This window comes from Acartia tonsa, chromosome 3 (assembly GCF_053477335.1).
Source record: "Acartia tonsa isolate MP-2025a chromosome 3, ASM5347733v1, whole genome shotgun sequence".
Taxonomy (NCBI): domain Eukaryota; kingdom Metazoa; phylum Arthropoda; class Copepoda; order Calanoida; family Acartiidae; genus Acartia; species Acartia tonsa.
The window spans coordinates 21,857,097-21,884,956 of NC_137262.1; the positions used below are offsets into that span (position 1 = coordinate 21,857,097).

The 27,860-nt window shown below is 30.1% G+C and overlaps 1 protein-coding gene across 1 annotated transcript; it reads right to left on the reverse strand.

Annotated features, from left to right (window-relative positions):
* Positions 1-1,668: 1,668 nt before the first annotated feature.
* Tes (testin LIM domain protein) lies at positions 1,669-27,355 on the reverse strand. The gene is made up of 19 exons (XM_080153149.1): positions 27,115-27,355; positions 26,854-26,895; positions 25,402-25,497; positions 25,139-25,215; positions 19,951-20,051; positions 19,049-19,155; positions 12,296-12,471; positions 11,901-12,137; positions 11,227-11,398; positions 10,209-10,536; positions 6,846-6,964; positions 6,443-6,505; positions 6,127-6,200; positions 5,708-5,841; positions 5,162-5,268; positions 4,555-4,918; positions 3,493-3,754; positions 3,067-3,143; positions 1,669-2,844 (listed from the first exon to the last, which is right to left on the reverse strand). The coding sequence occupies exons 1-19, from the start codon at positions 27,225-27,227 to the stop codon at positions 2,716-2,718; spliced, it is 2,778 nt and encodes a 925-aa protein (XP_080009275.1). The 5' UTR covers positions 27,228-27,355; the 3' UTR covers positions 1,669-2,715.
* Positions 27,356-27,860: the final 505 nt, after the last annotated feature.

The following is a 27,860-nucleotide window of genomic DNA, read 5'->3' on the forward strand; positions in this document are numbered from 1 at the left end:
AAGCACAACCTATTTTTTCTCTTTTTTCGTCTGTTTAGGTTTATTATTACTGAATACGTTAAAATTATTTCCTTTTTTATGTAGTAGGAAATCTTTAATTCTAGCATCAAATTTTTGACTACATTGCATGATCTATTTTCTTTTAAAGTTAAATCTCCTTCCTTCCCTGAGTATTGGTCGATATTTTGTTGAATCTATAAAGTTGTATTTAACCCATTATGAAATAAAATGTGATGTAAAAAAATTTTCCAATGAATTTGGAATTAGGTTTATTCTGTATTTGTGTTATGCCAATAATTCTTTTTGTCTGCGGACATGTTCTTTTCAAATCCCATTACACTATCCCTGTCTGTCAACGAATTGAAAATTATATGTTTATAATTGATGAACTCAAGCTTACATTTATCATATATAAACAGCCAATTTTTAAGCCTTCCTTTGTAGGTACGAGCCGGATAGCTTGTCAAAATGCATGTATGTGATGCATGATCACTGCATGATTGCATGCCTATACCTTTTCTTTGATGAGCCCATTCTTTTGATTTTCTTGAAATTATTGTCTACAATAATGTATCTATCAGAATTGTTTGTCAGTAGTAATATATTCATTTTTGAATAAGAAAATTCTCCGTTTCCTGTAACTTTTTGATCAGCCATATTAGTAATAGTGATATATATCTTATATTGTTTTTATGTCTATGCTATGTAAAATTAATTGTAAATATTATTGTAGTTTGAATTCTTTAATGGTTTATGCATAATAAACGACACGGGGAACAAATTTAAGTAGTTTTTCATTTAGGACGCGTGCTTTTTAGGGAAGTTTATTTTCAGTCCATTTGCAGGCAATATTCTATGACTCTATAAATGTCTTTTTTTGCTTTTTACTACAGCAAACGAATGAAAGTAATTCTTTTCCATTCCTGAAAAGCATACCAACCAGCATTTCCAAAACTATATAAATACATTAAATAGACATATTAGTTAAATGCTGCTAGCCTGGATATTATCACCCTTGTTGGAATATAATATGCTTATTATTTTATGGAAATATTTTTTAAGCTAGCTTTGTAACAAAAACCTTTTAATTTTGTCAAATTTACTGGGAACTTGTAACTGAATTGAAAATTGGTGGCAAAGCTTATTTTTGTGTGGCTTGATCAAAATAGCCTATATCATTTACTTAAATATAGCCTCAACTGTTAATAATTGTCAACAATCCCTTTAAACTGTTTTTAACCTATTTTTGAAAGGTAACTTACACAAAAAAATAAAAGCTGGGAAACCGTAGACCGAGAGACAATATTATTTATAGAGTAGACGTGCATTGGTCAGCAAACATAAAATAAGCCTTCTGCCTTAACCCTGAAAGATCGGGCCCTCTACTTCTTCACTGATAGGATTTTATATCTTAATAATTGCATCAGCCTTCTACCTATCCAGTACGAATATTTAATATACTCAAGAGCATTACAGACCAGTGAACAACGTGAGCTGTAGGCTAGTATACCATATTTAAGAATTTTAGCTCAATGTTTATCCTATCCAGATGTCATTGCGCGCTCCCCATCCCCCCCTCCCTTAAGTTTCTTTTTACTATATAAAAATAAATAGTTTTTTCTTCTGATATTTCTTCATCCTGTTGAAAGTGAAAATAGCCAATTTGGCTCTTGAACTAACTTTGTTATATTTAAATTTTATTATAAAATACATAAATAATATGATATAATACAGACTGTAATATTAATGTACACGCATCTTTTTGACTTTCAAACATTTTTAAGCCGCTCGATATAAATATTTCATTGCTTTGAATGATTGTTTTAAAGTAATCATTGGAAATATGAAAAATTGATGATTACAATATCAATATTATATTATTATTTATAAACTACACTGTAGCTTTCATTACATTACAAGATTCAAGATTTGTTGAAAAGTAATTTTAAAGTGATATTTTATATTGAAAGCGAAAGAACTTGGAAGTTTAAGAAGTTTAAGATTCAATATTTTAAATTGGTATAAATAAATTACTATAAACATATTGCATAAATAGTTTACATTTAAATGCCTTTTCATATTTATAAATAATTTTTATTGAAGCTTTAAAAAGCTGCATTTAGGTTCTAAATTTAATTTTAAAGATTATTAACTAAGACATAATTAAATTACAATTAGAGCGAAGAATACCAAATACAAATTTTTATATAAGTCACGATAAAATCTAAAAATTTAATTTATTTTTAAGAAAAGCTCTAATTATTTTTAACTTATTTTTTACAGATTATAATATTTGGTTCAACATAGTATAATTAGGATTCGTTGTAATACATTTTTTTGCAAACACAAGGGGAAGACATTATAAAGACACAATTAATTAAAATACTTTGACTTATTTATGTTTGTATTTACAAATTTATATAAAGAACTATTATCTATTATGTCAGTAAAACTATTTTTGAAAAAGTATAAAGAAAAGAAACTACAATAATTTTATTTATAGGTAATTTTTTATTTAAATATGAATAACTTGGATTTAGTAAAGTAAAGAAAGGATTAGTAATTAAATGACATTTGAAAAGCAGGGAATTTTGGGTGGGAATTTAATAATTCATGATTTAAAATTACACTAAGTGTCATTTATATCAAAAATTATTAATAGTAAGGAATGTCACCCCTTTTTATGAATAACATAATAATGCAAACATTTGATAATTAAACAATAGTACTGTAGCTGCTCTCTCTGCTATGGAAAGGAGGTGTAGAATGATTGGATGAGTAACCATCACTGGACTGATCAGCACCAGGTCGAGTACTGCTTGCAAACTGTACATGCCGTCCACTCTAAGATAAATATTTTCATTTCAAAACCAGAATATTAAAATGATTCAAATTATATAACAATACAAGATTTTAGATCCAACTTGTAATAAAATCCAAATTTCATTAAGTATTCCTTTATTAAATTGTTAATTATCAAAATTTGTCTTATCAGACAATCTCGTAGGCACAAGAGGAATCTAGGGTCGTCTGTAGTTTAAAAATAGAATTGTACTATAAAATTACCTGATGGACTGAAGGTTTCTGTTGCTGAACATGAAGTAAAGGTTGGTAGGGCAACAGGTTTCCGGTTGCTTGAAGTCCTATTTATATTTTTTTATGATAAAAACCTCAAAATTTGAAAATCAGAAAGAAAAAAAAAACAATTCAACCAGTGACGTGCACAGAAATTCACCAGGGGGTTGTAAAGCAATTAGGCGATAAAAAATGCAAAGACTAGCTTTTCCTATCTAAAATATAAGGGGGGTGTTGAAACCCATTAACGAATGCCTCTGAATTACTTAATCGATGGAGCACATGATTCTTTACTTTTTGATAGAAAATATTATTTATTTTGCTCTTAAGGATAGGTTTGCTCTTAAAGCCTAGAAAGTTTATGTATCCATTTGGCTAAGGCTCTTTACAGACGAGAGAAACAAGAAACTAGCTTACCTGGCTTTGGAGGGGGTGGCGGTGGAGAAACTGGAGAGTTTCTATGATTCATAGGGGTGGGGGATCCAGCAAGGTGCCCTCCATACGCATGCGAATAAGATGGGGAAGTCAAAGGTCCCGGAGAAGATGGGTTTGAAGAAACTAAAGTTGATGAAGAACCTCTGTGTGCTGAACCTATCATGGTTGATCCAAGTGGCCTCGGCGAAGAGGGCTTTCCTGATGACAAGTTTGATGAAGACACTCTGGTTGCTAATGATGGCACCTGATCAAAAGAAACAAAGTTACTAATTAAACCATGCATAGGAAAGGGTCTGTTGTTTAGTAATAAATTTCAGAGTATTTGCTAGCTTCATTGTTTACTAATAAATAAATGCATTCAATCAAATACTTTAGATAGGTTAAGAAACACAAAAAACAAAGAATTGGTACAAAAAACTTAAAAACTTCTATGCGACAACTTTAATTCTTTTGCTCTTCAATTCATTTTAATTGACTTCTAATACCAGTGATTACTTGAAATAATTAAAAATTATTGTTTATTTTCTTCTTCTGTAAGCCTGTATTTTTTGTTTATGGTGAAAACCACGTGTATTTAGAATTAATTATTTTTACAAAACCATTTAAATCTATAACTTAAATCAACTGTAAGGTTTCTTTTCTTTGAAGGATTAATCAACTAATAATTATATTAATAATGATTTGAATAGTATTTTCAACAATAAACAACTTTTGATTCAATTATTCATGAAATACATTATTACCTACCGGTTACGCCTTTAGGGTTTCTAGGGCAACTTATGGGAAGTGAGGGAAGCGCGGTAAGTCAACCCTCCACTTAAGATTTTTGTTTTAAAAGAAAAGGAAAAATTTTGGGAGGATAGTTTTAGAAGGAGATGAAGTCTCTTAATATTGAACAAGAGATTAGCGAGATCTTTGTTATACAAAACAGAAATCCTGTTACTTTTATATGAAGATAGTTACAATAACCGAATATTATTAAAATCTTATTTTATTGAAGTATAATTGGTACCAATATAAAAATAAGAATGATAAAATACTTGCCTGTGGACCGGGCCTATTACCCAAGATTTGTCCAGTAGGAACATAATGACCACCATTGGAAATGGTACTACCACCATAGCTAAGGTGACTGCCACTGCTGCTTGATCCCAACTTGTTGCCTAATAACTGGTTGCTGCTGTTTCTCGGGCTGCCAAGACTAGGCAGTGTTGACTGTTTTTGTTGACTAGATAAATTTGGCGCCGACATAATAGAGGAGCCTGATGGTTGGCGGGATTGTTTAGCCGCGCTTAATTGTGGCACAGCAGCTGGTTGATTTTGTTGTTGGCCCAGCTGGGCTGCACATGCTGAACTACAGAGCAGTGTTCCCTCTCTGCGAGTCATTTTTCCACCAAGTAGACTTTTACTGCAATACAAAAAATGTGATCAATAACTGGTTTTATTTTTATTTATTTCTGTAATAAAACTATGACTTTAAGAGATAGGATCTATGCAAAATAATGCTTTTGAATAATAGAAAAATATCAAATATAAAGAGAAACATACTACTACTATCATCATCTGTCCCTCAACCGTATTTTTTCAAAATCTGAAAATATACTTCAACAAATGGAAAGATAGAGGCTCATAAATTGTAAAAAGTGTTTACCTGCAAACGCCACATTTAAAGCATTCAGATTTAGCATGCCAATGTGAATCTCCTAAAGTGACCCTCTGATCCTCGGGATGAATATAACTTTGACAGGTGTTGCATATCTACAATGGATTTTAAATTAACACAGTAATAGTTTTTTATAGTGCTATAAAAAAATATGTTTAAATAATCAAAGGGGTAGTTTCACGAAATGCATTTGAACTTAATTTAGTGAACCGCATATTTTTTGCTAGTTAATGGGTTAAACTATATTTATATGGCATATATTTGAAAGAATTTCAATTTTCTACCACGTAGTTATGAAAAATCAAGACTTGAAAATCGTCTTTTTGTGATATATGCAATTTAAAAAGACGATTTTCAAGACTTGATATTTTAAAAACTATGTGGTAGAAAATTAAAATTCTTATATATATGCCATATAAATGTAGTTTAACCAATAAACCAGGAAAAAATATGCGGTTCACTAAATTAAGTTCAAATGCCTTTGGTGAAACTACCCCTTTAGTAACAGAATGCAATAAAAAGTAATGATCTAACCTTTCCATGAACGTTTTGCCAGCAGTTAAGACAATGTGGTTGTCCATTGACAGGTATATACTTGTGACCTGCCAGAGGACTGTCACACACAAAGCAACAGAAGTGCTTCAGATGCCAGTATTGATCCTCAGCACCTAAAATTTTTTTTAAAAATTAACTATTTTTTCAAATGATTTTGTTAAGTCTACACTACATTTATTTGCTTGATTTTACAGAATGGAAAAGACAATCAATATACAAAAAATTAAAAATATTTAATTTTTTGTAATTTAATCTTAATCATTTTCTCAACTTTCCGTCATTAAGTTAAAACATAATTTTGAGGTATTATGATGATTCTAAGGCTGTCCCTTAGTGAAACTCTGCTTAATTTAATTTAGCTGTGGCTGCCAAGCCTTCAATATAATCCTTGTTTATACCTGTATATTCAGTAGCAAAAATGAGTTCATCACAAGCTGCACATCGTGGTATGTCCATCATAGCAGCAAAATCCCTAAAAATGATAATGAAATTAATTATTTGAAATAAACTACAATAACCATCAATACCTTTTTAGAATCTCCTTTTACCGATATTGTAGTTTGTTGTCTTTAACATTTATTATCATAACATTTTTGTAACGAGCATCGGAATAACTAGCTGCATTACTTAACACAAAAGCAATATTGAGATGAGATGACCATATAGGTAACCCACACATTACTCGTTACTTTTATAATTATTGAATAGCCATACCTGCCACAATATAGTTTTCCTTTGCTGAAAAAGTACAGGAGGTCTTCCAGCAACTCACCACAACTAAAATATTAAAGAAAAATTTATATTTCAACAGTCTAGAAGTACAGTACGGATAATGTAACTTATCAGAAAACAAAATCAAATTTAAAATATAATCAAATATAAAAACAAAAATATCACGAAACCTTTCATAACGAGCAAATCTCAACACATAAAAAGTTGAACAATGAACATTTTACTTCTCAACTAAACCTATAGGCGGCTGAAAACAATTTCAGATAAATCCTAATTATCTTATAATGTTTACAAGGTACCTAAGGCAGATTTACACACGTGAGACTTGGAGTTAAGATTTATTTCTCGCCCTAATTTCTAATTTTGTATCATGTTTTAATCCTACCTGCAGCATGAGAAGCAAGAAGGATGCCAGCATTTATCCTGTCCAGCTCTCTCAGCAAATATTGCCACTGCACCTGGCAACATTATCTCTCCACATCCAGAACAATGCCAGGTGCCAACCTACAAACATTAAAGTTACTGACTACTATTCTATACAACCCATTAGAACGACTGAAAAATACATTTATTGCTTTTATTTTATTTTTATAATTTTGAAAATCATGTAAAAATGAAACGTCAATTTTAGTTACAAGAAGACACAAATTTCTTAAATTTATAAACGCACATATTCATTTAGGACTTAATAATTATATTATTTATCTGATTATCAGTTAGTATGTTCAATAGTTATTGATTCAAACTTTTAATACTCTTTTTGGGCTTTTATTAAAAAAATCAATTATATTCAGAAATGGCGGTGTGGTTTTTATTATTTGTAGTTATTTGGATATCTTAAGCTGTCATACTCAATATGTTCACTTGAATATTTACTTAAATCTCTGTATATATATGATATTATCCTTGAATCTCTTTGTCATTATAGTTACAAAAAATTCAAATCCGAAAATAATCAGGATTAGCTTTCTTTTGGTTTAAGTATCAAGTTGCCTCCATAAAATGTTAATGTTACTTTGTGTGTTAATGATTAACCATTTCTTATTCCCAGAATTATTCTAGATAATCTGCTGTATGATAAGGGTGTCAGCTTAATAAAAAATATATCGTCATAGCTACTGTTTTGATGATGCAATGCGACTTATTGTGATCAAATATTTTTAGTATTAAGTAAGAAGTTTCCCTTAATACTTAAATTTACTATCTTTTATTTAGGGTTGGTGTGGCTTCTAAATTGAAATAATATCTTTTCATAATTTTTGTCTAATTGTATCAATTGTCTGTGAGCAGTATTTGGTAAAATTAGATCACTACTGCAAAACTAAAAAGTTAACACATAAACAAGGTTGATATATTATAAGAAGTATAGCTACGTATAAACTACTATAGAACTGATGCAATTGTATAATATAGTTATTTATTTAGTAGCTATGCTTCAAATAATAGTCAAAACTAGATCTTTAAAAGTGCCTAACAGTTACGTTCCCTCAGTACAGACAAACAAACAAAGAGAAATATATAGTAGCCATGATAATTATTATAAGAAAACTCCACCTATAAATAAATAGAGAGACAAGAAGCTTGGGTGGAGCAAAACTAATCATAACAACTTTTTAAATAAATAAATCTTACTAAAGCTTAGCTCACAAAAAAGTTAAACGTAGTATAAAATATAAGCTTAACTGAATCATGAGAAAAAATTATTTAAAGAAGATTATGAAATATATTCATTAATCAATGTGGAAGTAAAATGGCTTCACTTTATTTTTTAAAAGGTTCTGTTTTAAGAACATTTTGTTCCTATTTGCAAGTTATATTTGCTATAATTCCTATCAAACTAATTGACATTGTATTCAAATGAAGCTATCCTTAGGAATTTAAATAAATGAAAGTGAATGATAAAAACGAAACTTATTTAGAGTTAGGAATGTTGTCAATTGAATGCCTAGTTAAACTAAAGAATGCATATCTTTCAGAGATAAAGGGATTTTTAAATTAAGTAACCTGTAAAATAAATAATGCATGTATAATTTGAATGAGGGGTTTCATAAAAATCAAGACGTTGCGAAATGTTTTTTTTTAAATTTTAATATATTTAGCTCACTTTGAAAACAATCCATCACGTTAAGATAAAACATTTAGTGATCCTTTTACTCCAATAAAAGTAGCTTATATCTAGACTTAAATGAATAATAAAACTTGTTATTCTGGCTACATGCAGAGTTAATACGAGTATTGAAAAAGTTACTCAGATTAACAAACAAAGTTGTTCCAATCCAAAGAACGTAAAGAAGCTCATTACACATATGATCTAAATAAAAAACAGATACATAAAAAACATCTTGTATTTATATTTTCACGTACTTTTCTAGTAATTTTAAGTGCATGCCCAAAATCAAAACTCACCCTTAAAGCAACATGAGCAACCTGAGGAGTTGCTTCACTACTTTCAATAAAAAGGAGAGAACGATAGAGAGAGAGAGAGAGAGAGAGAGAGAGCGAGTAAGTTTAATATACAGTTCAAATACAAATAAAAATAATTTGAAACTCAAAATCTGTTTGATTCAATAGATCCTAAATTATGACTTTTAATACATATATAAAATCTCACTTTTCTCACTGTTATGATTTAAATTAATTAAAAATGGTTGAAACGCCCTGGTGAGTTTAAACCTTGCAAGTCATCTAATTCTACCTTTTATTTCTCAATCTTATTTTCTTTGTATTGAAATTATAAAAATTCTTAATCTAACAAACTTCTTTCTATTTAACTAAATGAATTATGCCAATGTTTTTTTTTATCCTTGGACATTTTTAAGGATAGAACTGGTTTTATTCAACCTAAAAAGAAACCAATATCAGGGTGAAAAGGAAATTTGTTACGAAATGATAACTAAATTACAGAAATAGATTATTTGTAGAGTAACTGCGCTGATATAAAAGATAGAAGACAAAACAATTGTTTGGTAGATCATGAGACAGAGACAGACCTATTTCCGTTGGTTTATATTTTCAATTCAATTTAATTTGCGCTAACATTGTTCATTTAATTGTGCGTCAACCATCATGGATATAGGAATTTTAGGATAAACCAAAAGAGTAATTTCATAAACAGAAGTTTCTCGAATAATATTCATACACGCCCTTATTTCCGTGGCAAAAGTTCTTCGGAAGTCATGATGCAAAGCAACACATCACTTGACATTTAAAAACCATCAATGATGAAAAATTTATATGCTGCATGGAAACTAACTTTTTATTTTGTTTGCCCATTCTTGTAACCCTAGTAAACCAACTACACATACCAAAAGACCCACATAAACGCACAAAAATAAAAATATGTACCAACAAAAAGTTCGTCACACTTACACACACACAAATTATTTTGTACACGCCCATCCTTCAAATGGATTAAAATAACAAAAGTAATTTTTCTTAAACATATGACTAAATTATTTCATTTCATTAAGAATATTTATTTTCCATCATAATAAACTAATAGGATTATTTTGATAAAAAAGAATCCTAACTTTGCTTACAATTGCCCTAGTAATCGGCCTAGTTTAATTTGAATATAATATAAAAATCTATCTTTACTTAAATATAAAGAATACACATTATCAATTTCTTTACATATTTCCATGCGAGAATAGAAAATAATTAATCTATATGCGAAACAGTATTAAAGAATCAAAGACGAAAAAATTTAACAATTGTTTTGTGTAGTTTTAATTCATAATTATTTTACCTGACCATTGGCAGTCTTGTTAGAACCTGCACTGCCATTCAAATGTCCACCATGTCCGCCATTTTCAATGACGTCATTTCTTTCTGTTCCGTTCAAACCTCCGCCATTTTGATTATTGAACAATTTGGCGGGTTTAACTAGATTGGAAGTTGGTTTGGGAGCGGTGGGTAGGATGTTAGGACTGCGCATACCTCCAGGAGAGCAAAGCCCGTTGCTGGAGCGTCCAGCTCCCTGACCACTGCTTCCAATGTGAAGGTTGTCAAGGTGTAGGGGGGGTGGGGATGGACTGAGTCCAATAAATGCTGGAATTTCTCTGTGAATCTCACTTCTGAAAAATGAAAAATACATTGATATGAGACAGAAATATTGAGGATTTTTACAGAGAATTTCTCTATAAATGCTTTATTTTTTAACAGCTTTGCCCCTAACATCTAGGGACTTTGTATCCGATCGGAAGGCAAAGAAATATAACCTGAATAGGACCAGTCATTAGGGTTTTTATTTGCTTTTAAAAAATCCCCTAAAACTACCCAATCATAAGGCTTCCATGAAAAACTCAATCAAAATGAATCATAATTTTTCGTGTCATTAAAATAAATTAAATAACCTTTTACAGCTTAATGATAAAATATTGCATTTTCTTTCAAGTACTTGTCGGATAATATCAAAGGAAATGAAAACTATTTTTATTATTATATTTATACGTTGTATTTTTAAATCTTAATGTCATATTTGCTCATTGATAAAAATTGCCCTTTAGATTAATTTTATTTCCAAAGAAATTTATGTTTTAAATATTTATTTATGTTGCTACAAAATCAAAAAAGGTATTTCTTTTTTCTAAAATAACAATTTTGTAAAATAATCCTATTATATAAAGAAATAAGGTTTTTTAGACTGTAGTTCTAGATTTGGGATGGGTTAAGTCTATTTTTTTCAGTCCCTTAGAATGAAAGGCCCACATATGCAGGGGGCTTAGTCACTAGTTTATTGTATTACTTTTAAAAAAATAATAAACCTGTAACTTGGTGAAGTCTTGGGTGGCGATGGTGAAGAAGAATTTGAAGGTATGCTTGATCCTGTTGATCCTGCGTACCTAGAACTTCCTTCTGATGGGCCTCCAAACCTGGAGCCCATGCCAGAGCTGGATCCTGGTGTACTTGTCAGGTATGGTGTTGCATGGTACATTCCTAGACAGTTATATCATTCATAAATCATTACATTTTATTTGAATCTAAAGGGAATTGATATTATTTGTAAAGATTTAGCAGCCTGACAGATAAAGCTCATGGCTAAACCTAACCAACATAGAGGAACCCGCGACTGTGACATACCACTTAGCGCATCCGCTCGTTGTTGGGAAGGTGATAGTATACAATCTGGATCCAAAACTGCTCACAGCTAAAGACCTAAAAAATGGTTTCTACTGATGCTACGTAAGGTGTGCGAAATAAATATTTAGAGTAGGGGGAATGCCTTGGCTTAAAGCAGGTGTAACTCATTATCGTGCAAAGTTCATTAGTACAATCGAATGGTTGGTTGTCTGAAGAACGTTTGCTTATATAATCAATCATGTGAACCAATAAGCATGATTTGGCTCAGATATAGACCATAAATAAGATCTCGTGGTGAATCCCGCCCAGTAATCATTGCCGCGACATTACAAATGCTGCTAACCTCCTCTAAACCCACCTGAAGAATTAGGACCATTTCTGCCAGACAAGCCAATAGCATCAAACTTTTCTTTCAAATTAATACCACTCAGTCGGGGAGGCATTGAGTTGGGGAGAGGGGGTGGGGGCGGGCTTTCACTTCCACTGCGCTCCTCATAACCAGCTCCGCCACTTCCCAACAAAATTTCTGGGGGTGGTGGAGGGATGTTACCATAAGAACCTTCATCCTCCTTGCACCAGGCTGGGATGTTGTCATCTGAATAATTACACTAAGTTTAGGCAAGCTTTTTCACTAATATAATTATTAAAATGAATAAAGTTAAAATTTTTCCCTATTAACCTTTTCTTTAAAATCTTATGATATATTGCATCACACAATTATTTTCTATGATAATTAAGAATTTAATGACAAACCTTGACTTGAAGTACTACTGTGATAACCAGAGGAGTGTACACTGTGTACTGTAGCTTTGCTGCTGATGCTGTGCATATTGCTAACAGAAAAACCAGTTCCATTGGCACCACCCAACTCTAGCACCTTGCCCTGCCCAGCTATGTTCTGTCTAACACTCTCCACATAACTTTGCATACTGAAAAAGGAACAAATTGATTTTGTATACTAAGAAAATTTAGTTTTCAAATTTCTACAATGTTAATTATGTCCTTAATCAGACAATAAATTATGATACCTAGTCACATAACAGCTATAATGTCTTATTACTCGCCCTTGGATTATTTGTTATTATCAAATAGTTTTCTACAGAAGTGGAAGGATTAATTCCAAATTTCTTTAGTAGGTTATGTCGGAGGTTATTGTCAAACAGACACAAACTAATTACATTGTAGTTATTTTTCTTCTATAAATTTGACTATGGCATGTTTGAAAATGAATGATTTACTAAGAAGAGAGAATGATGGTAATGATAACAAAATGTTCAAAATAGCGAAGAAGTATAAAGAATCAATTTTTGTTATACATAGTAATTTTTTTAATAATACAGAAAATGCCTTTTTTAATATTGAAAATACAATATCACCCAACCTTTTAAACATTATATAACAATACAATTTTAGGGTATAGCCTTTTCGTGGCAACGCCCCTTAAGGGGCTATTTGTCGTATTTTAAATTGGCTTTTAATCAATAGGTTATTTTAGGTTAGGTTAGGTTATATTGGGTTAGGTGATTGCCCCACAGGGTTAGGCAATTGACCCCGCAGGGTTTGAGCCCCCCCGCAGGGGCTAGAAATAGGAGATAAGCCACTGTGAAAAAATGAAGAATCGCCCCTTAAGGTGCGTTGCCACGCAAGGGACTATACCCCAATTTTAGGTTTTAACATGTATTGTTTTTGGATCAGTACAATAATTACTATTCCAATTGTATCAATCTTTAAGAACAACACTGAATATAGAGTTGCTACGCTTAAATAATGTGTACACAGCTAATAAAAATAAAGTAGGTATAATTAACAGTTAGGGCACTTCTCTTTCATTAACAGAGGGAGTAATAACTATAATATAAAATAAAATGGGACCATATAATATACATAAACATAAACAGTTTGTCTCAATTGCTTTTAATTTTGAAAGAAAGGGTGATTTTAATATTTAACAGACAGTATTTTGTTTTTGTAGTCTATTGATATTTATTATGAAAAATTTTAGAATTTCAGATTATGACATCATTAGTATATTTTGTGGACTTGTTTACTTGTAAGAAAAAATGTTTTTCAACACATTTAATACTTTCATGATTACATATAATAGCATTGTGCCCTAAATTTCACAAATATTTACATTTTTTGCTTAGCTAGAAACATCTAACGTCAGTTCACAAAACATTTAAAATGCCGCTGACTACAAAGGTTCCATCTACAATCTAAATCTAAGAATTAATTTTAAAACAAGATAATCTCTATAGAAGAGTTTAACAGTTTTAAAAGTTAGAGTATTTAAAAGATAAACCTTTAATGATCTGTACAATATAAAGCATTGTTCAATAAGAAAGAAAACGATGGAATTTGAAGCATTAATAAAGGAAATTATGTGACCTTTTTGAGCTGTCTCATTCAACCCCCAACCCTTTTCTACTATAACTCTTACAAAAAGCCCTCTCAATTTCTATCTTTCGCCTTTAGAAACTGATACCTATTGTTTAAAATCTTTATATTATATCAAAGAACCATTGTACGAAAAATCTTTTTGGTAAAGATTTTATGAGTGTAGCTACTCTTCAGTTTATTTCTAAAAGAATTGCTTATAAAAGATTTTTTTGGGTAAATAAACCAATGTTGGTCGCTCAGTCTTGCCCTTCGTGTTGTAGGGTTCAGTTCCCGGCAAACACATATACGTGTCGAAAAGATATAAGAAAATAATTTAAAAGTAGAAAATTATCTTTTCATTACAAAAGAGCTAAAACTTTGAACAGCTTTGCCTTTCCTTTCAAACTTGTCCTTGTATGATTGCAATAAAATCTTTATCTTAAAAGGGCAGATCAATAATTGAAATATTAAATTATGTGTTTTCAAATACTAGATTTTTGTTCTAGAAAAAAAATATTAGGTATTCTAGATAGATATTTTTCGCGTATTTTACAGTTAAATATTTTTGTATTATGAAAGTGAGAAGACTCCACTGATTAGAAAATAATAATAGATAATTATTCATCTCCATAATTTCTGTGGGGGAGAAAATTGACCTAGTTTCATTAATGAAAAAATAAGATTTTAAAATTGCCTTTTTTCCTATTTTAAAACGTTAATTAATTTTCAATTTTCTTTTTGATAAAAAACAAGAATAGCTAAATCAATAGAACCAAAAATCTTCTTATTGCATAATTTTGCAACCTTTTGTGTTGCTAAAATAATTTTCATTTATGTTTGAAACAGATGGAATAATTCTATAATGTTTAAGAATGTCACAGACAGACACATCATTGATATCGAAAGCTTTGCTTTAGAAAATATCGATTTTTTAAGCCGGGTGGTTTGGTGTATAAAGAAAAAAAAAGATAGTTTAAAAAATGTTGAGCCCTAACATGGCGGCAAAATGATCGCAATTATGTGATAGTGGCGTATCTACAAAATTTTTTATTTGTAATTTTTTGTCACCAAATGATTAGGTTTAATAAAATCTTAAAACTTTAAATTTCTATTTCTTTGATAGATTAATATTTAATATATCAATAGTTAATATTTTAACTATTCCTAAAACAAAGTATGTAAAAATTGTAATTTTGTAGGCCTACCCCAATTATGTGATTACATGCCCTAACTTCCATGAAATTTAGAAGTGGCGGTTTTTAAAAACATAAAGATTTATTTTTTACCCAAAATGAAATCACGCTGGCATTAGAAAAAAAATTTAGATGGAGTGTTATTTATATTAAAAATCTTATCTAAACAGAAAATATACATAAAAATTCTATCTTTGTTGTAAGGTTTAGGTAATAATTAATGTTAAGATTAAATAATATATAAAATTTACTCTAGCAGAACACTTTAAAATAAGAAGAATATTCAACTTAATTCAAAATCTGTTACAAAATACTTTAAAGACCCGAATCTAAAAAGTGATTTTCGTAAACATAATTGATGTATAACCTAAATGTTATTGGTTTTTAAGTACCTAGAAACCATGCATAATGTAGATAACTAATTTTATAGAGCAAAGCTTCTCCACATCTTATTTAAAGACAATAAAAAACATAAATACAAATTTGTTATGACAATTGCTCTATTGGGTGAAATATGGAATTGTGGAGAAACGGCGGCGAAACCACCGTCGGTATTCGAAGAGAGCTGCGGTTTGGTCGCAGTTTCTATCCAAAACCATGTTGTAAAAAATTAAAATATTTTTCATGTCAAGTTTTAGCAATCTACTCCTGTTTTAAATTTTTTAACATTAATGCCTCCCTCTCACCTCCCCCCCTTTTTTTCAGTATTTAGAGTTAGCTTCTATGACGAAACCTTTGTGATTTTGTTGCTTATGTATACACCTAAAGTAAAAGGTAACATTTTTTCAATTAAAATAACGCTTTAAATACTCTACCTTTCCTTATTTATTATTGTTGTTAGTAGCGAAGCTACTCTATAATTCACAATGTCCGTCCGTCCGTCCGTCCGTCTGTCCGTCTGTCCGTCCGTCCGTCCGTCTGTCCGTCCGTCCGTAATTAATGAATTGGGGGAAACGTGATTTTCTCGGCTCCTATAAAAAATAGAGAGCTAAAATTTTTTGACAACATTCCCATCATTAAGGAGCACAATTAACTATAAAACATCAATGGCGGTCGGACTGCTTTTTAGCAGGTTTTAGGCTATTTTTTATATTTTCCAAATTTTCCCCATATCTTTGGTGTTTATGGTCCGATTTTCAAATTTTTTTCAGTTAAAGATATCAAAATTAAATTTCCCGTCATTCGAAGAAAACAACAATGACGGTCAGACTGCCTTTTTGCAGGTTTTTGGCTATTTTTATATTTTTCACATTTTCCCCATATCTTTGGTGTTTATGGTCCGATTTTCGAAATTTTTTCAGTTAAAGATATCAAAATTAAATTTCCTGTCATTTGAAGAAAACAACAATGACTGTCAGACTGTCTTTTTGCAGGTTTTTGGCTATTTTTGAATTTATCACATTTTTACCCACATCTTTGGTGTTTATAGTCCATTTTTCAAAAAATTTTCAGTTAAAGATATTAACATTAAATTTCTGGTGTTTTAAGAAAAGAAACAATGGCGGCCAAACTGCCTTTTAGCAGGTTTTTGGCTATTTTTATATGTTTGACATATTTCCCCATATCTTTGGTATTTTTGGTCCAATTTTAAAACTTTTTTGCATTAACAGTTTCAAATTTTTTTCCCCCATTGTTATGTGCATCTAGTATGTAATTTACTTTAACCGTCTTCATCATACAAAATAAAACAAGGTTTCGTGTTTATTTTCTCCAATAAATCTATTCTTGATTTTAATAAATACACTTTAAATCTACTTCTACGTATTCCCATCCACAATTTTTTGTGCTTCGCTACTTATGGATGTTGTCATCCTTGTTAAGTTATAAATAAAATAATATTATGTAAAATACTTATGTTCAAAATTGCATCTAAAAAGATTTTTTTCTAATAAAAAAGTGACATTCATCTAGTTGTATAATATTTACATGTGAAATATAATCTTTCTTAAATCTAAGATTAAATTTGTAATCTAACAAATATACATTCTTGTAGATTTATGGGAAGAAGCTACTCTACATTCAATTCTTTGGTTTGTTTTGTGGTTAGAGAGGACTTTTAACAGAAGGAGAAGATAAATAAACGGTTTGACGCCAAAAAGTTATTGCAAAAATGTATAAATTAATTTAGCCTAATATGCCTTTATTTTCGTAAACATAAGTCCTTGTTTACTTCATTTTCTCAAACTTAATTAAAATTTACAATAAACATATATGTGACAAATACACATAATTGTGTAATCAAATTTGTATATATGAAAGATTTGAGAATTGTCAGATCAGAGATTAAAGTTGATTAAATTGAAGGGTTTCCTATCAAATTGTTTATTATATAAAATTTGCAATTAATTTTAGAATTAAAATAAAATTTTAATTCAGAGCAACTATATGATAGGGATTAAAAAGTAAAATTTTGTGATAATAATATAATAAAAAAGTATTTAAATGCAGAAAAAAATTAAAATTCCAAATTGAATTTGAATTTAATATTTGAAATTAGTCCCAAATTTTTATCTAAGATAAGATAACTTCAAATTTAGGGATATTGCATATTAATTTTTCACGTATTAAATGATATTTCTATGCCCCATAAATCGTTTTTTTTTTTATAAATTTAGACATACAAACATTTAGACGGAGAAAACATTGTTATTCACAAATAATTATACTTCAGGTTCAATATCCCTTGTAGGCTTGACTCCATCAGATTATCCCTTTCTTTGGAAATATGAAAATTAAATCAAATAAGGCATTTTACTTGTACAGTTGAATTTAATTGAATTTATCTAGAATTTTTAAAAATGAACCGAGATTGCAAATAACGGCACAAAAACATATGAATATGTATTCAAGATTTAAATAATCTGGTGCTTTCCCTCAAAGACCTAAACGAGCACAGAACCTTCTCCCAAATTTTTTAATAGTTTAAATATAAGGGAGGAGGTTAGCCAGGTGGCCAGGGAGGGGTTGTAGATTTTTACTTTATGACTAATCCTGCATGGGGCCATAACCTCACAGAGCTACCCTGTACCCAATATAACCTCACAGAGCTACCCTGTACCCAATATAACCTCACAGAGCTACCCTGTACCCAATATAACCTCACAGAGCTACCCTGTACCCAATATAACCTTACAGAGCTACCCTGTACCCAATATAACCTCACAGAGCTACCCTGTACCCAATATAACCTTACAGAGCTACCCTGTACCCAATATAACCTTACAGAGCTACCCTGTACCCAATATAACCTAACCTGGAGTATAACAAAAATACACAAACTCCCCCCTTATTTTCAATCTATATTTGAAAAAGGTGGGGATTTCTATGCTCAACTAAGCATTATAAGGGGAATCGCCAATAATTCACATTGAAATTTCAAGATGCTTTTTTGACAATCCAAGGTGGAACTGTTTTTTCAATGATTCAATCCCTTTTTCCTTGATTGTTTTTTATGCATTAATGAAATTCATATTCGTATTAGTGTTGTATTAGCACACTTGTGTAACAGATGACCTTCAATAATTTCAATATCAAATAATTTGAATATTATAATTTATGTAACATTATTTTAAATAAAATTCTGTACTATTTTCATTTAATTTGAATGATTTAAGTAACTACTAAAGTATTTTTCATGTTCAATAATAAAGACACTTGAGATGGGGAGGGGGGGAAGGGTTAGTCGACCTCCTCCCCTCAACATTTAATTTTAATTTCAAAAAGACGTAAAAAAATATTTGCGAAGGGTCATTTTGTTGTAAGGGCGATTTCTCTTGGAATGGTGATTCTTTAATACACAACAACAGACACAGAACATGTTTTTTTTTTTAGAAGGATTTTCAAGATCTAAGTGACTTACTTGAGGAAAATTATCTGCCTATTTTCTAAATGAAGTCATTGTACTTTATTGCAGTTTTAGGCCAAATGTACTTACGTTTCTATTTCCTTTGTAGTTAGTTCATGACAATTTGTTGGTTCAACATCATGGATGGGAAATTGTTTCTCCAACTGTTTCTTTCGTCGTTGTGCACCCTCAGATCCCTGGAAAAAAGCAAAATAAAAAATAATTATGTATTTAATTTGAGTAAAATTGTTTAGTGATAAATATTATATCTAGTTCTTCGTAAGTTAATAATCTAGTTCTATTGAGCAAATTATAAAATTTTTTTCTTAAATGAAAACTTTAATGATTTTTTGGCTAAAATTGCAGAATTGCTGATACCCCCCCCCCCCCTTCTAACCAATAATGTGGCGAAGAATCTAGAAGAAAGAAGCACAACCTCTAGTAGTTTAAAAGTATATATATTAAAAATAATATAATATTCGATGTATATGTAGTTGCTAATAATATACAATGACCTAGAAATTAGATTAATAATAAGCTAGTGCAAAAATTTGCATTAAACAGACATTTTTTGTCACTAGGCGTTTTCAATTAGATTTCTTAGGCTAAGCTACCTAATATTCATCTCTTGAAATTATCCTATTAGGACATTGAGTATGATAATAATCATCGATATCCTTCTATTGCTCTTTTTTTTGCATGTCCGATTGTTTGAAAATTTTTAAAGTTGGTATCTCAATTTTAGATTAAATATATAAATTAGTTAAAAATATTAAATGTTTTGCTTGATTTTATAACGTCAATTAAAACTGCATCAATATTAAAAAATAAACAAATTAATATTTATTAATTATTGTTTATCATACCATATAATTACGTATTTTAAAAACAAACTTATCAGCTAAATTATTTATTTTTGCCAATTATGTAATATGAAGATAGTAATGTACATTAGAGCAGCTACTCTATAGTAATTACTTTGTCCAACTGACCTGTATAGAGACGTACTGTTGGGGCATAGATTTAAGGTATTTTGCCACGACATTGCTGGCAGTTCCTGGCGGTACCCAGTCAAGTTTTATCGCCTTGCCAGCTGAAAAATGTAAATCATGATAAATAAATACAAATAATAAAATGTATAATGTAGACGGGATAATTTTCTTTATGGAAAAGGTAATTTGTTTGCTTTTTTTCTGTCGAACCTATGATTTTGAAACAAAATGAAGTTTTTTGTACTATATTATATTGTAATTATTATCTAAACAAGGAATTATTACAATATCTAGACGAGTTATTGTTATAAAAGATTTTGATTTAGAGTCAAAAAGGGTTTCTTTAGGTTCAATATTTCTTCTTGATTTCCACTTTAAATAAGGATGACAAAATCAGATAAAGCTCTTAACTCAGACAAGGGACAAACAAAATTAAATATTGATTAAGAAGTACTACTTTTAATATTGAAGAAACAAAATATTTTGCATAAGTCTGAACTAAAATTTTGAGGCAACCTAGCTACATAAAAGCATTAAATCAACTGTCTTATATATTGAAATGTTTCGACATCCTACGAACAACCTCACAAAAATCTTATTGTAAAATTGAAGAACATATTTGCAAACTAATTCTGCATGATTTTGATTTAATAAACAATCATTCTTTTACTAATAAAAAGTAATAATAATGACATTTTAATTTCATTTCCATTGATGGATAGACAAATGAAAGAGAAAACAGAGAAAAATTGAAAAAGAATATACAACAACAGTTTTTGGTAGTGAAGCCTCTCTAAAAGTTTTTCAACCTCATCTATAAATTGATCTTTAGTTCTTTAGAGTGCAAATGTCAAAGGTAACTGTGCTTGTAATTGATGGAACTTTATAAAATTAAATCTAAATTTCTAAAAAATCTGTCTACTATTACATTGTCAATTATAAAATAAAAGAAGTCAAATAGGAAACTCCACCCACTGTATAATACAATAAAACAAAAAATTCTGATATAAAAGGGAGAGGAGAGGGAGGGTATGAAGACATTTTTGTGAAAGAGAAAGAAAGGTTGAGCTCAGAGGTTAAGTTGTGAAAGGCTGAATACTATAATACAATGCATAGAAAAATTCATGCACTCACTGTGTACTGCCCCCCACCCCACGTATTCTTCTCATCTCATGATTTTTTCTTTCCCATTTACTTCAAGACAATGTAATGCAAAAATATGAACAGTAATTGATGATGATACATTCGGAAAACTATTTTGATTTTCAAAAATAAAGATCCTAAAAGTAAGAATATGTTTAATGTTTTTGTTAGTTACACTTTTTCACTTATATGCTGTTCTATTATAAGCCAATTTTTTGTTTTATTTACGTGGCTTGGTGGAAACACAAAAAGAGTTAAGAAGCAGTGTACGAAAGGAAAAGAGTAAAGAATGAGTTTCCCAGAGGAAACGAAAAACATGAAAAAGGTTAAACTACTTTTTAAAAAGATATAAGTTACAAGGCCTCAATTTTTTAAAGAGAACTTTGCTATTTTTCATTGTCCTAAGAAAGTGGAAGCAAAGCGAATGTAATTGTACAATGTATAACTAGATAATATAACTCAACAATTGCATGATTTCCAATATTTTTCTACAGGGCTACTCTACAATTCAGTCTTGTTCTCGCTAAATCAAAATATGTAGTAATTTGAGATTAAATGAAAAGAATAGCGGGGGCATGAGCTATATGTAACTCTGCACACGGGGTGGTGACCATGTCCCGATTTGGCATTGGGTTTTTGATATTAGCTAATATGAATAGAATAGAAAATATGAATAGAACACAGCTGAGTCTCTAATAAACAACAGAACCAATTTGCTAACAGACGAAATGGGTCACTACCACTTGAAGCAGGTAGTTGTTTAATTTATTCTTTCAATGCAGCCAAATTTGAAATTTATAATCCTTAAAAAGCAGCTCTTTTCTTTTGAAGAATAGAAATTATCATTTATAAACAAGAATGAAAATAGTAGGGAAAATCTTACAAACTAACAAACAAATAAAATCTTAAACACAAACAGCCAAATTATCTTTACTTTTATTTTATCTATGAAGTTAAAAATAAAAAAATATTACTCATTTAAAATAATAAAAAAATAAAATTTAAGTCCTGTTTGAAATGGTATAACCACTAGAAAACAATCAGTCCATAAAAGCTGCAATCACATAACTTTTTAATACAACCAATACAAGTCAGTAACACAAAAACTTTTTACGGATTTTTTAACGTCAGAATATTTATGCTTTTAAAATGATATATTCTTGCAAATATATTGAGTAGGTAATGCTTACAAAGAAAAATATTCAGAAATATAATATTATTTTAATCATATCTAACCAGGATTTTTTTTATATAATTAGTCGCAATGATTAGTTTAAACTCAAAGGGGGGAGGCGGATGTGCCACTTTTTGAAACCAAAACTAAAAGACAACAAAGGAACTCGACTAAAAAAAGAGTTACAGGTCTGAGATTTTGCATGGCAATTGCTTTATAGGGGTACAATATGGAACTGTGAAGAAACGGCGGCGTAACCGCCGAAAACCGCCGTTTCCCGCCGAATTTTTTTTTGCAATTTCTCGGCGGTTTTCGGCTGTTGCACCGCCGTTTCTTCACTGTTCCATATTGTAACCCTATAAAGCAACTGCCATGCAAAATCTCAGACCTGTAACTCTTTTTTTTAGTTGAGTTCCTTTGACTTTTAGTTTTGGTTTCAAAAAGTGGCACATCCGCCTCCCCCCTTTGTGTTTTTTAAGCTACAGCATGCATGACTATTTGATTCAGTATATTGACTATAAAAATCCGGCAACAGTTTTTTGCAGTAAAGACAAAGTTTGTATAAAAACCTGGACAAAAATACTGATTTGAATATTGATAAGTTATAATTGGACGCAGCAGTTAGCTTGAAACTTGCGTACGCAGGGTGTACGCAGCTCATAAAATGGTAATAATTTATGCGTAAGAAATGTAATTTAAATTTTCCTCCTTAAACAATAGGAAGGTCCTTTTTCATCCTTTTTAAGTAGTTTTATGTGAGATAATGTTAATCATCTGAACTAGAATCCTCACTTCAATTGATTTTCTATTCATTCTCCAATTAGTTTAATTTAATTTGATTAATTGAAATAGTTAAAACATTATTTTATCTTATTAAGAATTTATAAAATGTGTTTGCTTTAACTCAGTTTTATTCTACAGTGATTTTCTTATATTCTCTTGGTTTTACCCAAAGACTTTTTTCCCCTACCAAATGTGTCAAGAATCCATTGTTTTATATGAAAAATCTAGTAAATTTTTTCACTCCTATGCATTTACTACCAAAAGAACTACAGAAAGTAAAAAAAAACCTTGCATTGACCTTACAACATTAAAAAATGAAACTAAACAAAAACAGGGAAAATACACTTTTTTTTGCAAAAAAAGACCTTGTATAATGTATATTGCCAAAAAATTTGCAAAAATTTGCTATGTTGATGATGAGTCCGTTATTCGCAAAAATGTGAAGTAGATTGGGGTTTATTTAGTGCAAATATATTGTATTACATTGTGGCGTGGATAGTTGACATTTCAGAGATTCAAATTTTGGGAAAGAAAACAAAAAATCTTTAAAGATAAAATCATTTAAACAAACTAGATTAAGAATAAAAATATTTTTCCGTTGTCTTAAGTTTAGAAAATACAATTTTTTAAAAAGTTTTTGTATTTATGTTTCGAATGGTCAATTTCTATAACACAAGTAGAATATTGATACTCTTTTACTAACACAAACTTATTTTCTTAAACCGCATTTTTAAAAAGTATTTTTAAAGCTAATTGTTATAGAGACGCTATTTGCTCCCTTACCTACAGTAGTCTGGGTGTCAAGAAATTCTTAAAACCATTTTTCTTTGTGTTAAAAAATTAAGTATACACACAAATAAGGTTTAGTCAATGAGTTAGCCAATTAAATTTAATTTCTTTCTAGGCCATTTACAGAGCAAAGCAGGGTATGGAAGGGAAGGAAGTAAGAAGAGGAAGGTGTTAAAGAATTTAGTGGCACGAACACATTAGCTTTAACAAGGATAACAAAATGCACAGTTAAAAGAAAGAAAATAATAACAATAGTGATTGTTAAATTCTAGCGTATCTTGACGACATCGAGGCAAATGTTCCATTACTTGTCTTTATTGTATTCTTCTACTTTTAAAATTTGGTTAGGTCCACACGTCCGCCACGACATTAATTTGGACATCTGAGAATTGTCCTAAGTTAAGTAACCCTAAGGACAAACTTATAAATATGAAATCCATTGTTTTAGACGTCTTTGGGTTGTTAAAAATGATGAGAAAGCAGTAAAGAATGCAATTGGCAAAAAAAGCAAAAAAAATATTCTTCTCTTAATAGGACAAAAATTATTGTTAAAGTTGATTAATGTATAAAATTATCCAATTCTAAATGCTAAAGAATGATAAGCAAGTTGTTTGCTAAGTAGTGATGTAGTCAGTCTCATGTGATTCTGCAAAATGTTATTGAATACGTTGAATAGTATCTTATTTGCTTGTATTGTGTTTCATAATTAAACGCATTAATAATCCAAGCTATAGGGGGGCAAGACCTTTTCAGTCAGTTTTTAAAATATTAATTTCTTTTATTTTTGCTAGGACATAACTATAGTTTAACCCGTGAAATTAGTGTAGATAGAGCGCATCTGGTCATCGCCAGTGAGGTAATATGTCCAAATCTCATTCTCAACAAAAGACGTGAAACTATGTACTGTTAGGGCTTCCTGAAAAAGTTCGTCCAATCAAAGGATTGGATTTTTTTGGAAATTGTGATGTTATTGCTCTAGAACCTACTACAAAGATCTGGTGTAAACCATGAAGTAATTAGACCCCACTATTAAATATTAAATGTTACTAGGAATACTATAACTTTAAAAACCCGACTATTTTGGCAATTAATGACATTAAATTAGTTTTGAATGCTTCTTACGCTGTGCTTTGCTAACAAGACACGAAAAGGAGAAAAAGAAAAAGATAGATAGTGACACAGCGGTAACAAGGATAAACACTTCCGTAAAAGGAAAAAGTATAAAATTATAGCTGGTTTGTAGAAACTCATAACCGACACTCCTTTTTATAATTAAAATAATAGAAAAATTGATTTTACCTTGGCTTGTATCAAATGCATCATCAAAAACATCCCCATATACAAAGTGTAACTCCTCTTCTTTAGTTCTCAGTGGTCTACAAAAAGAATATTAAAATATAAAAAAACACTTATATATAAATACAATATTCTTAACTTTTTACTTTTGTCCATACATGTATCTTTAAGGTATAATATATCACAGTAAAGTAAAGGTTAAATTAAAAAAAAATATTAAAATAAAAAGATTTCCTAAGCAAAAGATATAGTATATTTGACCTTACCTGTCAAATAATTTACCAACAATAAAGAATCCAGGATCTGACTGATCAATAACATTATGTTCTGCCTTCCCACAACGACAGTTCATACAAACTTTCCTAAAAAATATAAATATGAAATAAAAGAATTAGAACTATAAAGTATTTTAACTAAGATTAGAGATGAATTTTAAACATGTAGTAATTTATGAAGAGATTATCTACATAATGTCTGATTGAGAGACAATTTGACGCATAAAAATTCAGAGATGTAGGTTGATAAAATAACTCCATCTGTACTCATTCTAAAAGGTTACAGTATAAAGAACATACCACTCAGGATAGGCCTGTTTTTCTTCCAGTGACCTATCCTTTAATTCCTAGTGAAAAGGTCATCTTAGTTTGTTCTAAATGAGTAGCTATGAGCTTGCTCACAAAATTTCCTTGAATTTAGACCAACATCACGCTGGTGTTTGAGAGGATTGACCAACATCACGCTGGTGTTGAGAAGATTGACCAACATCACGCTGGTGTTGAGGAGGATTGACCAACATCACGCTGGTGTTGAGGAGGATTGACCAGACTTTCACCATTAAAAGCTCTGGACGAAACTTCAGGAATGTTAGAATCGTACTATTGACTTTAATGTCACCTTTAATAATAGCGTTATCCGGAAAGCGTAGCATGTAGCTGCTCTATAAAGCTCATTTCATTTTAAACATGTTAATGTTTTACTTATTTGACCTATTATGTTGGTAAGGTAATATAGAGCAATTTTAATAAAAAGATAAGTTTAATTTTGTCTATCGATTTCACTGATTTGTTGAACCTAGCTTGTGGATTTTTAAATGTTTTTTTTTCTTCTCTAATGTCCTGATGTCCTGTATATTTCTGATACATTTCTAAACAACGGTAACTCTATTTAACTAAAAATACACACAACAACTATTTTGCCACAATCACGAGTTTAGGATAAATTTTCTTGGAAAACAACTGTTGCAAGGTACAAATAAAGGAGGGGTGAAACGAGCAAGGTTACAAAAAATTGAGTCCTGTACAAATTCTCATGAGTATCTTTAAAATCCTATATTTACAAACATGGTTATCATTTGTTTTGATAAGCTAAGCTTTTCTATATTAATGGTCCGGTAAGTCTGTCCGTCTTAGCCTTATCCATTTCAAACCAATGAGAAAGCGTAGTAACTAGCTTTATAATCAATACTGGAAAGTCCGTGAGATAATTTTAACATTATTGTCCTATAATTGTGATTTTTTACATGGCAAATCCTCTAATGATTAGAAAAAAATAATAAGCGCATTATTATTGGTTTGAAGAGCTCCGCTTTTCTGAATATTGAATGTTAGATAAGATCATTTTTTATTCTTTAAAACCATTTGGATAAAGTTACAACGATAAAAAAAGCTTTTTGTTTTAATTTTATTCTGTCTTTTAAATATAGTTTTAATAAACTTTACCTCCAGTAATGAAGTTGAAATCCAGGACATTTTTCTCCACATCTAATTTTAATGGGTTTTAAGTTAAAGATTTAAAAGTTATACATAAAAGATAAAGAAAAATAGGAGCTTAGATTTTAAAACTTAATTACAACAATACTTCTGTGGCAACAATCCAAGTAAATTTATGGAAATGTCCCTTATAAAATATTTGTCCTTCCTCGACAAATTATTCTTACTGCTTTGTGTGTGTGTGTGTGTGTGTAAAACTGAAAACCCTTCCTTAGACAAGGTGCTCCTTGACCGAGTTCATGCGCCAATCCTGGCCGCTTTTTTAGCTGCTCTAGCTCATACAGCAGCGCTGGGTTGGGCGACAGGAAACCGTGTTCAGACATTTTTAGTTTTTCACAGTTTTTTTTATTTACAATTATTGAGTCAATTTTTATGCTGTATATTTTAATATTTTTACGTTAAAATTACAGTTCATTTAATATTTTTTTATTAAATAAATAAAAACACTTGAAATTAAATGATACTTTACATTTTTAACACTTTTAACACACCATTTTAATTATATTTTTTTTCTGAAATAAAATAAAATAAATAATATCTAGTTCTCGATATGATATTAAAATATAAAAGAAAAACAACTTTTTCGAACAACGTTGCACTTGAATTAAATACTGCAAATATCAGCTGATTTTTTATTATTGTTGTTTTTCGGCATTAAGCTTTTAGCTACAACATTTTTTAACATTATTTTGAATAAGGTCGACGAACTTTTAAAAAGATTGGAATAAATTTTTGGGTATAGTCCCTTTCGTGGCGTTTCTACGTTTTTTTCACATTAGCTGTTCTCCTATTTCTAGCCTTTCGGGGCCAATTGCCTAACCATGTGGGGCAATCACGTAACCAAATATAACCTAACCTAACCTAAAATAACCTATCAAAAGCCATTTTAAAAATACGACTAATCACCCCTTAAAAGGACTCTCCACAGAAAAATCAACTTTGGATTTTTGAAAATC